This window comes from Hirundo rustica, chromosome Z (genome assembly GCF_015227805.2).
Source record: "Hirundo rustica isolate bHirRus1 chromosome Z, bHirRus1.pri.v3, whole genome shotgun sequence".
NCBI lineage: Eukaryota > Metazoa > Chordata > Aves > Passeriformes > Hirundinidae > Hirundo > Hirundo rustica.
In genome coordinates this window covers 19,519,027-19,532,044 of record NC_053488.1, presented here as the reverse complement: position 1 = coordinate 19,532,044, position 13,018 = coordinate 19,519,027, and the positions used below count along the sequence as shown (strand labels likewise).

At 43.2% G+C, this 13,018-nt stretch overlaps 1 protein-coding gene across 3 annotated transcripts in view; it reads right to left on the bottom strand.

The window, feature by feature from the left end:
• The window catches only part of ADAMTS12 (ADAM metallopeptidase with thrombospondin type 1 motif 12), a 155,680-nt gene that overhangs the window by 16,098 nt on the left and 126,564 nt on the right, over positions 1-13,018 (bottom strand). For all 3 annotated transcript variants that reach the window (XM_058424212.1, XM_058424215.1, XM_058424213.1), the window contains 2 exons: positions 4,077-4,287; positions 901-2,043 (listed from right to left, as the gene is read on the bottom strand). In XM_058424212.1, coding sequence (XP_058280195.1) covers positions 901-2,043; positions 4,077-4,287 — 1,354 coding nt within the window. The remainder of the gene's footprint in view (positions 1-900; positions 2,044-4,076; positions 4,288-13,018) is intronic.

Below are 13,018 nucleotides of genomic sequence, written 5' to 3'. Positions count from 1 at the left end.
TCAGGCTGTGGGGGCTTGGGGCCACAACCATTCCCTTGATGTTCCCTTGTAGGGTCTTGCACCCAAGCAGATCTAAAAGCAGGTCTTCTCTTACAGGGTATGTGCAGGAGGGAATGCTTCACCTGTCCCACTAGAACATGGGAAGCTAAGGCTATTCTCACCTAGCCACAGGAAGGCACAAGATGAAAGCTCAAACAGCCTTCAGGAGTGAATGTCCTGAACGAGTGCTTATGCACTGGGGACAGAGCAGGGGTCTTACCCAGTGTCTGCGTCCAACAGTCTTGGGGGTCTAGATATGCCTCAGCTGACATGGGATACACTTAGTCATCTCATGCTGTCCTGAATTTTGGCCCTGAATTTCTGCATTTCTATGATTGTGAATCATTCCCAGCAGACCCAAGGGCAACCAGGTACACAGAAATATACCTCTGATAGCATTCTCCATCAATGCTGAGACACAGAGGCAGATCAGCACTAGGGGGTTTCCAGATCTGATCCTCTTTAGCTTGGTAAAAAAGGCCATCAAAAAATGAGATGATTAGTTCAAATACCAACATCTCTCACTTTAGGTATCTTGAGTTCAAGAATACAAAATCCATTAGCATCAAAGAAACTGTTTACATAAAAATAAAACTTTACAGTGGAAGGGTATTAAATAAAAGTCTGTAAAATATGGCTAGGCCCTGTGATGACTATATTCATTCTCTGTAAGCAACCTAATCTTAGATATCCCAAGTTACCACTTTTTTTTTTTTTTTTTTTTTTTTTTTTGTGATAAGTATTTCATATGTATGATACTGATTTCAGAAAATTCTGACGAACTAAGAAGCTTCATTTCCTCAGCAGTGTTTTGGACAGCTGTTCATACTCTCCACTTCTTATGAGCAAGAAACAACTTACCTCACTCCAGTTGCCTACTATCCAGTAGGCATCACTGGGCAAACTGTTGGATGTCATTATGTGACTGCTGTCTGTGACATTCATTAAAACACCCTCAGACGCTGCACTTTGGTTGTTCATAACATGCTTGGGAGCTGAGGACTGTGTGCTGGTAGTTATAGTGTCAGGCAGCTTTATTTCCGCTCTGCTGTCAACCTGGTCTCTGGGTGAATGACCAAGCTCTGTGGGCATTTCTGTAACCAGCGCTGGTGGGGTAGTCACCTCTACAACAGGCACATCAACTTGCAGATTGACATAGTTTGCTGCTGTTGGAAATGCCAGGTCTTGTGCTGCTCTGCTAACAGGATCGAGCACAGAAGGGTCTCCGTGATGAGGTGCTGGTGAGAACTGAGAACTAACTCTCTCATTCTGAGTGACAGGAGAGGCAGTGTCCAAGGTTGTGCTTCTGGTTCTGATTTCAAGATTGAGTTCTGTGCTGTAAAACAGATCAACTGGTTTCTTGCTGACTCCAAGTGGCCCATCAGTGTTGTCAGATTCCTCAGTTAAGTAATCATAGCTGGATGTTATTTCTGGATTTCTGGTAAAAGAGGAAACAGGAATGTCCTCACTTCTTTGCACCTCTGCAGTAGAAACTGGCTCACTTTTAGAAGTGTTTCCAGCATGCCTTATAATTTCAGTAGTTAAGCTGTTATGAAAAGGCCATGAAGTACTATTTTGATATGAGCTATTTTCAGTAGAAACAATTGGGTAATTGTAAACATCACTTGATTTAGCAAAATTATTTTGTGATGTCCTGTTGGCTGCTCCCTCTTTTCCTGAGACATTGACCAAACCAGAGAATGTAGGTAAACAGGGAGTTACAGTTTCCTGCTTGGGTATTTTTGTTGTTGTATGGAATCTGGGATCTGGTCTGGGTATTCTGCGAGGAAGACTCCGTTCAGGATCAGCAGTTGTTTTTCTGATTATGATCTTGCCTCTTCTGGGTGCCTGTGGGGGCATTAGAAATCTTCCAGGAGAAGGACATTGCTGAAGACCACACAGGGCCTTAGAGTTTGGTCTCTTGGAGCTATCACATGGCTCATCATTATTTTTGGCACAAGTGACATTACGAGTCCTTATTCCACCACCACAAGTGACTGTACACTGCAAATGAAACAGAATTAATGTATCTCCCTTCTTCATTCCACTGCACTGAAGTATCAGATGGCATTTGCTTATAATAAAGAAGCATCATGACAAATCATCAATTACAAAGCTTTTCCTGAAGAACAAGCCTGTCATTCTAGTGATGTTCTGCTACCACGGAGTTCTTTCCAAAACTTTCAACAGTAAATGTCACCTCAGGGAAAAAAATACTACATGATAAAGACAAAATATCAAAGTAATATGACAGATTTGGATTTCTTCATTGACTCACAAAGTCATTTAGCCAATACCTTTTCCAGCAGATTTATAGAAAAACACTAAAAACCTAGAATCAAACCCACACTGACTGGCTCAGTGCTGCTTACAGTGCCACAAACCTGTTGTGGCTGGTGATCCATGCAGCTCACAGACCCTCACTGACTTTATGAAATGGATTTTTTCATTCAGTCTTAGTACAACCATGAACTGCTGCCAGAGCTACTATCATGTCCCTCCTCAATTAGAGACTACTGAAAATAAGTAGCCAACCTGGCTTCAGCTTAAATGAGAGCACTGTTCTGTATAAAGGGTGCTGGGAGTGAAGGAGACCCAACTTTCCTGTGATGTTTTCCATCCTCAAGCTCACAGGTTCAGCCATGCCCTCAGCAGCTGTCACTCCACTAAGTTTTTTGTAAAATCACACTTCTTTGGTATGAGATACAAAGGCTGGATGACTGATTTAGTAGGAATGGAGATGTTACAAAAAACCTACTGGAAGAATTCTTCCTAGGATTCAAGGAAGCCTAACCAGGTGCTCAACACGAAGTGATGAACTTTCCTTTTGCCAGGACCTTATTGCCCCTGGCACATCTAACTCATTTTAGAGCTAGTCTGGATCATGGGGCAGTAGAAACACCAGTGACTTTGTGTTGCTGGGACACTCTGCTGTTCACAGGTGTAAAACAACATCAGCTCTGAAGCAATAGGAGCAGGAAAGCAACAAGAGTAGTTGCACAGTAGATATGTTTCATCAGCTTCTGTCATCTGTGCAGGTGAAATAGCCTGTGCTACACTCTCTCTCCAGATTCCGCAGGTGGAAAAATGTACTTTTGTCAGTAAATTGTAAATATAATCAAACAGTACATAAGCACTGTCAGTGTGCCTTTCCTATATAATTGTACTGCTATTCATGTAAGCTCAATCTATTTTTTCACAGGTATTTAAAACATGGGAGGGTTACTCAATTAACAAAACAATCAACATTCTGTGATGATGGTGTATGCGCAGTGTATAAACCAATCTAATATAATAACAAGATTTTTTTAGTTCAGTATGTTACTGTTCTCAGAGCAATGAGTCTAATGAAAAAAAAATAGACTGAAGAGGAAGATGCGAGTAGTTTTCAAAAAAGAAAAGGACCCTCAACAATCATCTGCTTCAACTGCCTGAGCACTTCATGGCTGACCAGAAGTCAGAGCATGCTGCTAAGGGCATTGTCCAAATGCTCTCTTAAACACTGACAGGATTGGGACATTGAACACCTCTCTAGACAGCCTGTTTCAGGGTCTGACCACCCTCCCAGTAGAGAAATGCTTCCCAGCGTCCAACCTGAACCTCTCCTGGTGCAGCTTTGAACAATTCCCTTATGTTCCCAAAGCTATGGGAAAAAAAGGCAGAATCCTGGATTCAAGAGATAATGAACGTAAAGAATTTAAAAATGCTTTGTTGACCTACAGAGATGACATCCCCACAGTCTGGCCCACAGCAGCCATTGCTCTCTCACAGACTCTTTGGCACTAAGCACACTACGTTCTACAGTCCCAAAAGCTCAGCAAGTCAACACACAACACTTCCTGAAGTCTTTAGAAAGCAGGGCTTTTTTTTTTTTTTTTTTTTTTTTCCTAAACAAAGGATTTGTGAACCCATTAAACAATAAAATAGTATTTTAGAAAAAAATTTAAAAGGCAAAATACCAGGTCATTGGTCCTCTCTGCTGACTATAATAGGGCATTTTGAGAAAAAGTTCAGTGTTTCAGCTGACATGAATTTACCTCAGTCCAGTTGCTTACTGTCCAGTCAGATGGGCACAAGATATCTCTGTTGCATGACAGATGGGTCTTTGGTTTAAGCAGGTGCTGGCACTCTGTGACATCCAGTGCCTGTTCATCAGATCCCACTGTCTGGATGCAAAGTACAGTTCTCTTCTTCTGGCCTGTTGGGCCACATGTGGTCGAACATTTCTGCCATTCCCCTGCCCACCACCTGAAAACCAGCAGGGTGAGAAACATCAGAAAACAATTCACCACAAGCACATCAAAGAAAAGGTCAGAGACCGCAAGAAAAAGAGACAGTAATTTAAAATCTGGGCTCAGATTCATACTAAATTCAGATCACTCAAGCTCTCCCATCCACCCTGTGCCCCAGTAGCAGCTTGTCAGTGAAAGAGAGAAGACAGAAGTAGGCAGGATCTCCAGAAAGAAGTAGCCACTAAGGGTTAGACTTCAATAAACTGTAAAAATCCACTGAGTAGGTAGTCCTTCAAATGCAAATTTGAGGAACAGTTACCAAACCTACTTAAGCAAGTAATCTATTTACTCAATCCTATTGTTTTTCTGTTTATTGCTAGCTAAGTACAGAAGAGTTAACACTTGAGAATCACTGGGGAGTCTGTAATGACAGCACAGAGCTGGAAAGGGTCCCCTTAACCATGTCTAAACTGCCAATACTGCACAAATACTCAAACTGGTTCTCCATAAGGGTTACCTCCACAAGGCCTGTTCCATCAGGGGAAGCAGTGAGGCACACAGCCCCAAAAAGAGGTTGGTTGGAGCTGTGCTGCGTGGGATCAGTGCCTTGCAGCACTGTCCCTCTGGGCATGGGGCCCACGTCGGCACTAGCCTGGTCTTTTCTGTACTTCATTCCTTCACAAAGTACAAACAAATCCCTTATGTGTCACTGTCATGATTAAAGTCAGTCTTTCATACTGGGGTATGCAAATTTCCACCAAACTAAAGGTAACTCTTTCCTCTAGAACAGTATTTTCCAATGCAAAACACTTTACCAACAGGAGCTGTTCTCTTTACATTTGGTTCACCTTAGCATTTCTCCAGTATCATCCAATTATCTTTTTTCATGCTAACCCAGAGCAGATTCTGCACCTACATATCTGCCTTCCATGATAAGAAAGGGGAGCAAAAATTTCTGAGTTTGTACAGTTTGAGAAGCATTGGTATCAACTGTGACATTTACCTTAAGATTTATCTTCATAGTTTAAAAAAAGAAGGAAAAATATCAAGCCAAGAAAAGCCTTTTTCCTTCAGTTAAGCATGCCCGAAGCAACAACTTCAAGCTGCTGCATCAAAAGATCTGGCCCAGCTCTAAACTCTAAGCCACAAAAACTCCTAGGCAATACTGCTTGTTCCAGAGTTTTCAAGGAGGTCACAGCAAAGTCTTATAATGAAAACAAATCAGGAGTATATTTTAAAAAAACCTTTCTAGAAAAAAAAGGCAGAAAAAATTGCTTCCGGCTTACAACCAACAGCATTCTATTGGTTTGGATTCTTTTTTCTTTTTATGGTCCATGAACTTAGAGACAAAATAATCCTATTCTGATAAATACACCAAAGTTCAGCATCCAGATTTATAACAGATTTTATGCTTTGTCTTTGCTGATAATTCCTCTCCCCTCCCCACTGTAGATCCCATGCTACTTAACTAATTTTTGCTTCCAATGCAAATGAGCTGCCACTGATGTGGAAGGCACTAGTATCTATTCCTAATAATTAAAGAAAAAACGACCCACACAACCAAGACTCAGAGCCATCAAGCTACAATACATCTTATTTGTGCAGCCATCTGGTCCTCTCTGTGGTACCTACACCTATCTTCTTCCCATTTGTTAATCTATACATATAGCATTTCTGTTTAAGTCACTCCAAAGCCCTTTGTGGCACTGTGCTTTGCTCCAGAATGCAGTCCACTGCCACCACAATGCAGTGGTAAGGTCTCTGGACTAAATAAAACTAAAAAAACACCCAAAATGTCTTTCTCCTCCTCCTGCCTTCCTTCAGATTGTTTCTTATTCTTCCAGGTCTGGAAACAAAAAAGGAACTGTAACAAGTAAATAGGAAAAGTAAGTACACCTCAGCAGAACACAGGGATTAAAAAAAAAAAAAAATTATAACCGCCTGAATCAAGCCACTTCAGGGTTGTAATCATCTCTTGCATCTTCTTTACAATTTTATCTCTTCTATAATCTTGTAAATTGCTGACATTTTGGCACAAATGGAACATAAATACATGAATTGCTCTATTAATTTTAATGGGACCAGATTACATATTTAAGTAAAGATATGCTAAACTGACACCTCTTCCCCCTCGGCATTTTTACATGGCTCTGGTTGAGGGTTTAACAATTGGCATGTTGAAATACCAAACTCCAAGTAAAAAATTATCAGAGATTACCACAGAACCTATCTTGAGCAGTAATGGCGTGTGATTAAGTGTTGCACACAAAACACTTTTTAAAAGCTGTGGAAGTAGTCAAAAAAGTCAGGTGCCCCACAGTTAGAAAGCCTCAGAATGAAGATTTTATCCTATTCCATCTTCATATCAGAATAAAACTACAGTCAGCCAGGTAATTTTTTCTGTAGATTTCTTCACCCAGTGCAGGTAACTCCAAAAAACTTGCTCTAACTGGAAGTTTACTGTTAATAGTAACTGGAATTTTTGATGTGTTCTCCTCTTTTCATCCTAGAGTACATACATATACCTTAAACATCCAAGAGTCAGAAACCTGACGTGGAATCACCTGTGCTCCTGCCTCTTTGTGGTTTCTGCTTGCGGACCTGGGCTGTGGCATCTCAACCAAAGGGGAACAAAGGCAAACCAAGGATGGTTAAACAGCCAACATCCATTTGTCTGTTCTGGTACAGGATGCCCCAAAGCAGGCTCTGATCACAGAGAAGGGAACAGCACCTGAGTGACTGCTTTGCAAACTCTGCTTATCTTGGAGCTTTTGCTGTCTCCCTGTTGCATCATGAGGCAGCAGTGACCATTGTCCAGGGAGGTTACAACCACTGGCAGGGAAACAAATGAGTCAAGTCTTTGTTATAAGCACGAGAATCCATTTATTCCCCCCTACCCCAGGCTAGGGAGGGGGTGAGAGCAAAGAGGGGTGAAGAGGAAGAGAGAGAGCAGGGACAGGGCTGTGGGTTCTATCGGGTACTTTAGGGGAAGGAGTCTTAGAGTTTAGGTCAAGGGGGGAGAGGAGATTTCAGCCTCCTCAGACCAGGACGCCACAACTCCTCCCTTTATAAATTGGTTAAAAGGTGTGTTGAATAATTTATAATAAGGGGATTATTGGGAATATGACTTCTTGGTTTGCAAAATTAAAATGAACATTATTAAGGTACATTAACAAGTAACAGAAAAGCATTAAAGACTTAATTACAGAGAATAAATGAATTTATGATACTGAATTAAATGAATACATTTTCACTTAATGGGTTAATAGTTCAATCTCCTTTGCATTTGCTCTTCCTACCAGAAGGGGTGCAGTTCTTTCATCTCTTCTTTATGAAGGACACAGTTCTTACTGTTTGGTCTCAGCTTTGGTGCTGGTGTTGTGGGTGTTATTATTGTAGGTGATGATGACTGTGAAGCGAGGAATGGTGAAAGTGGCAGTGCTAGAGCTGTCAGCAGCACACAGCAGGGTCCGGCCTTCTCTCGGGGCTGTGCAGCTCTGCCACACCTCCTACACACCTCCTCTGCCACGCCGGCTGCAGGGCACAGCAGGGCCTGGCACTCTCGGGCCAGCCCCACCTCACCTCCACGGCTGGGGACAGCTGCAGGACACAGCAGGGCCTGGCGCTCTCGGGCCAGCCCCACCTCACCTCCTCTGCTGGGGACAGCCGCAGGGCACAGCAGGGCCTGGCACTCTCGGGCCAGCCCCACCTCACCTCCTCTGCTGTGTGAGCCTGGGGCAGGACAACTGCAGGGCACAGCAGGGCCCGGCACTCTCGGGCCAGCCCCACCTCACCTCCTCTGCTGGGGACAGCTGCAGGGCACAGCAGGGCCCGGCACTCTCGGGCCAGCCCCACCTCACCTCCTCTGCTGGGGACAGCTGCAGGGCACAGCAGGGCCTGGCACTCTTGGGCCAGCCCCACCTCACCTCCTCTGCTGGGGACAGCTGCAGGGCACAGCAGGGCCTGGCACTCTCGGGCCCGCCCCACCTCACCTCCACTGCTGTGAGTCCCGTTTTGAGAAGGCTGAAATCTGATCTCCCCCCTTTGACCTAAACCTAAGACTCCTCCCCTAAAATACCTGATAAATCCCACAGCCCTGCTCCTGCTCGCTCTCTTTGTCTTCACCCCTCTTTGCTCTCACCCCCTCCCTGGCCTGGGGTAGGGGGGAATAAATGGATTCTCGTGCTTATAACAAAGACTTGTCTCATTTGTTTCCCTGCCAGTGGTTGTAACCTCCCTGGACAATGGTCACTGCTGCCTCACGACGCAACATCTCCCCACACTGTAGAGGCATAACCAAAACTGGACATGACTGCCAAAAACACACCCAGAACTAACACAGCAATCTGAGCTCTAAATAGGCAGTTTTTGAGATGAAATGACCAAGCTGTTGCATCTTCCAGCCAAGCTGAAGACTGTGGTGAGAGACTGGGAGAAACTGGTGGAAAGTAAAGCCTCATGGGAGTCACGACCCAATACCTGTTCCTGCCTCTGGTTTCTGATTCTACCTCTGGCATTTACTGTTCCAGCAACTGAGTGGTTCTTAAGTATTGATGCATCAACAGATCCCTGCCAAGTGAAATGACTGTCTTATCTCCATAGGCAGGCATGGCATGGAAAGATTGTGGTAGCAAACAAACAAGCAAAATGCACAATTTAGGTAATTAATTTGCATGAGCACTGATTTTTCTCAGACTCTCAAAATAGACAGCAGCCTGTCTGGTGAAAACATAACCTCAGGCAGTTTTGAGCTGCAGGTGTGAGTGCTCAGCTCTTCTGCAATCAAACCTGGGACAGAGACAGGAAGAAAATCTCATTCTTTCAGGTGGCATTCAGCTGCCTTAAATAATACTTATCTTTTCCTCACAAACTGCGTTTCTAATGCTTGTAACTAATTAGGCAGAGCCCAAAAGCCCATGACATAGTCCTTGTCTACACACAGAAGACGTGTGGTGAATGATGTGTGCATCCTGTTGAAAAAGCCGTAGCATGGTATCATGGATTGGCACAGTTTTGTTTTCTGGTTAGAGAGAAATGTGAACAGTTTTTCCTTACCAGGACCGTGGAGTGGTTGGGGGGGGGGGGGGGAGGGCAGGGGTAAAGGACAGGGACCTATCAGAAATCTAGCCAAGATATCGGCAGCTAGTTTGACCAATAAGGATGCCAATGCGACTTTGGAAAGGACATTTAAAACTCCAGCCTTCAGCAGATGGCTCTCTTGCTTCCGAATCAGCCACGGGGTGACATCATGGGCGGCCAGGCCGGGCCCGGGTCAGGCCCTGCTCCCTCTCTGTGCGGCCGGGCCGGGCTCAGCCGGGCCTCTGAGGGCCGCTGCCCGCATAGGGAGAGCCTGGGCCGGCTGAGCCCCTTTCCTGCCTGCTGTCCAGGGAGAGGGGCGGCTGCGGTTCGGCAGTGCTGGCCACGTGCTCAGGACTGTGGCAGAAGGGGCCAAAACACGGCCCAGCTTAATCGCCGCTGGCAGCAGAGAAAGAAAGCTTCATAACAACTCTGAGCCGGGCCGCCCTGGATGAGACCGAGGGGTGGAGAAATGGACATCTACCAACTTCCTCCATCAGCACAGCTTTGCATTTTCTTCAGCCCTGCAGCCTCGGGCCTGTACGTGGCCCTTGCAGGCCTGGGTGGATTTAACCCTTTCCTGGCAACATGGAGCTTCTAAAGAACAACTCTTCCTTGAGAGAAAGAGGAAAGAAAACAGAGGGCACATAAAACAGACACTGCATGAAGTCAGTGGGTTAGAAGTGAAAGAACTGATAATATTGGAATAGGATTGAAGAAGTGGACATTTTTAACTGGACTTCTCTGGGGTAAACTATGGAGAAATGGACTGTTCTTTGTAGCATCTTAGTGTTGTTGGGGAGAATACTAATTCTAATCAATTGATGTAATTGAGATTTAATTGAGAACTTTAAAGCCCCCGCTCCTGGGTTAAAGGAGGTCTCAGCCTTTGAGACAAAGATGATTTTAAACTAGAAGAAGTATTTGTAAATAGTACCCCAGATACACTGAGAGGCCTTGCTGATAGAACATCATGGTCTGCAAAAACTCTGGGCAGTAGCAGATTTGTGTACCATTTGAGAGACACTGGACTATTTTGTCTTATAGCAAATGTCTCCATAAAAACCCTAGAGAGATTCTTCTCCTAAAATAATGAATGATTATGTTTGAATAGTGAATCTGACTGAAAATCACAAGTTGTGTCTTTCTATGTTGTTTAGTAAGAAAGTTAGTAGTTTGTAGGGGTAGGAAAGAGTGTTTTAAAGTTTCACTCCGTTTAAGTTTTCCTTTTCTCAACTTTTTTTTAATTCTTTTAGCATATGTTAACAAAACTATTTTGTTCATTTTTAAGCTTAAGCCTGTTTTGCTTTTTCTCCTAATCTCTCCCTCCCACAAAAAGAGAATAAATACTAAAACCCTCTTCATTAATTGGTGTTTCTGCCCAGTTTCATTAAATTGAAACCATTTACACATGAGATGCTGGGGCTATGGGGCTGAATGTTCCCTCCTTCCCATCATGTCATGTCACACCTAAAGAGAGACAGGTGGCCTTCATAATGTATTTGTCCATCATCAGGTGCAGCAAATACCGACAGGGCATGGATTCTCACTCTGTGCATTGGAACAGAAATCAGACTTCCTATTCTTATTACGCTGTTGGAAGTGCACTAAGCAGTCTGGAAGAAGGACAACACAATAAAAACAGATAAAAAGCAGGAGATTCCAAGTACTTATAAGATAATCTATTTATGGTTACTCTGTTCAAGTGCATAGTCAAGTTAAAAAGGCCCCAGACAATTTTCTTTACAGGGGAAAGCAAAACTTTATTTACCATGCTGTAAGTAGTTAAAATCTCACTCTTTTTCAAGTAGTATGCATTGATTTTAACATTAACACCTAAATACCTGACTACCAAAGAAACATTCAACTGGAAACCATACTCCATAGCAAAATGTGGGAAAAGGCATGCATTTATGCTACAGTCTCCATGCACTGCACCTAAGAAATATTACTGAAGTAGTACATGAGTGACTGCATGACATTTTAACTCTCAGCTGTCCAGCCACCTTTATTTTGTTCTGAATCAAAAAATGGCAAACATATATTGTGATCTTTTTAGTTTTTTGGTTTTTTTTCATTTTCCTCTGAATTATTCTAGGAGAAAGTGTAATTATAAGTGTAGTAATAAGCATTAAAAAAATACAGAGCAAATCGGCTGACAAACAAGAATGTTAAGGCTTAGACTTCTGAGAAGTCTGTAATTTAAGTTTACAACTGACTTACTGAAATGGATTAATGAGATAAGATCTGGTTTATGAGAGCCACAACCATTTTATTCTTTGTCTGTAGCTTCTGTTTGATAAATTATCTATTTCTTATTTAGTGGTCTAGTAGCATGTTTTTCCTCAGTGGGATTCAGTAGGGAACAACCATCGTTTTTCAGACAGAATGTACTATAAAGCACCTGGTTCACTGTTAAGAAGTCCAAGGTCATCCAACGATTTCAGTTCTGTGGCTGCAGCACTAAACAAAGATCTCCTCCAGTGTTGTGCTTAACAGCACTGTCCTTTAGCACTCACCTCTAGAACTGAGCCACCACTCTATGGAACACTTTGTCCTCAGCAGCTTCATGTGGACTCTCAGTTATCCCATGTAATGCCATGTGGGACAGTCACACGCCTCCAGCACTCAGACCTTCTTTAGAACCAACAAACTGCACTACATTGCCTTGGGTTTCAAGGGAAGATTAGTAATCATCCATCTTAGAGGATCAGAGGTGCCACAAATGCCACGGAAAAGTGAATACCAGCTAATCCTCATGCTGGGCCTACATCCTGGAACAGACAGCAGATCTACAAATGGAAGGGCTTCGGAAGAGTGAGTAATAATCCGTTCTCTGATGCCATCTCTTACAACACAAGAACTCAGGGCCACCAATGGAAGATAGTGAGAGCCAGGTTCAAAACAGTTAAAATGTGGTGGTGCTTTCACAGAGGCCCTAGAGCCATGGTAGTTCCTGCAGAGGAAGTTGTATATAATAGAAATTTTTCAAGGCTGCAGAGGGAGGCTGGATGAGTGAGGTTCATTAGAGGTTACTGATTAGACAAGCCATAAAAACCTCTGGAAATGCCTTGAATTAAAACCAGTTGGAAGCTGGAAGAGCATTACAAAGAAATCTGATTTATGTTTGACTTATTCACCCTTAGGCATGTAGGCCCTGCTGAGAGCCAGAACAGGGACTCAGACCCTTGGTAAAGCTCCTACAGTCACTTTTGTGTTACTAAGAGAAAAATAAATATGCAACATGGCTCTAGAATTAAATACATATGGTTTTCCTGCACTGCACTTTGTTGTGATTTTGCTATCCTCAGAAGGATGACTTGTGATTTCCTCTGCAGCACAGAGCAAGCTCAAAAAGCATCACAGGCTGTCAGCACACAAGAGCTATTCTGCCTGGTCTGCAGAAGTTCGGTTTATGTATGACATTCTGCAATCTGCTCAACGAGTTACAAATTCCCCTCCCTCACTTTCAAGAGCAGGTCTGAATAATGCTGTCAATTAGAACAAATGGCATAAATTGAGTTAATGAGGAATTTTTTTAATTGATAGTTTATATGTGCCATAAAAAACACCTCACTGTGTATGGGTAGCCTCAGCCCTTAACTAGTGAAGTAATTAAAAAGTTTGGTCTACTGTCAATTAATTTCCTGGCAATCTACAAAGAATTATGA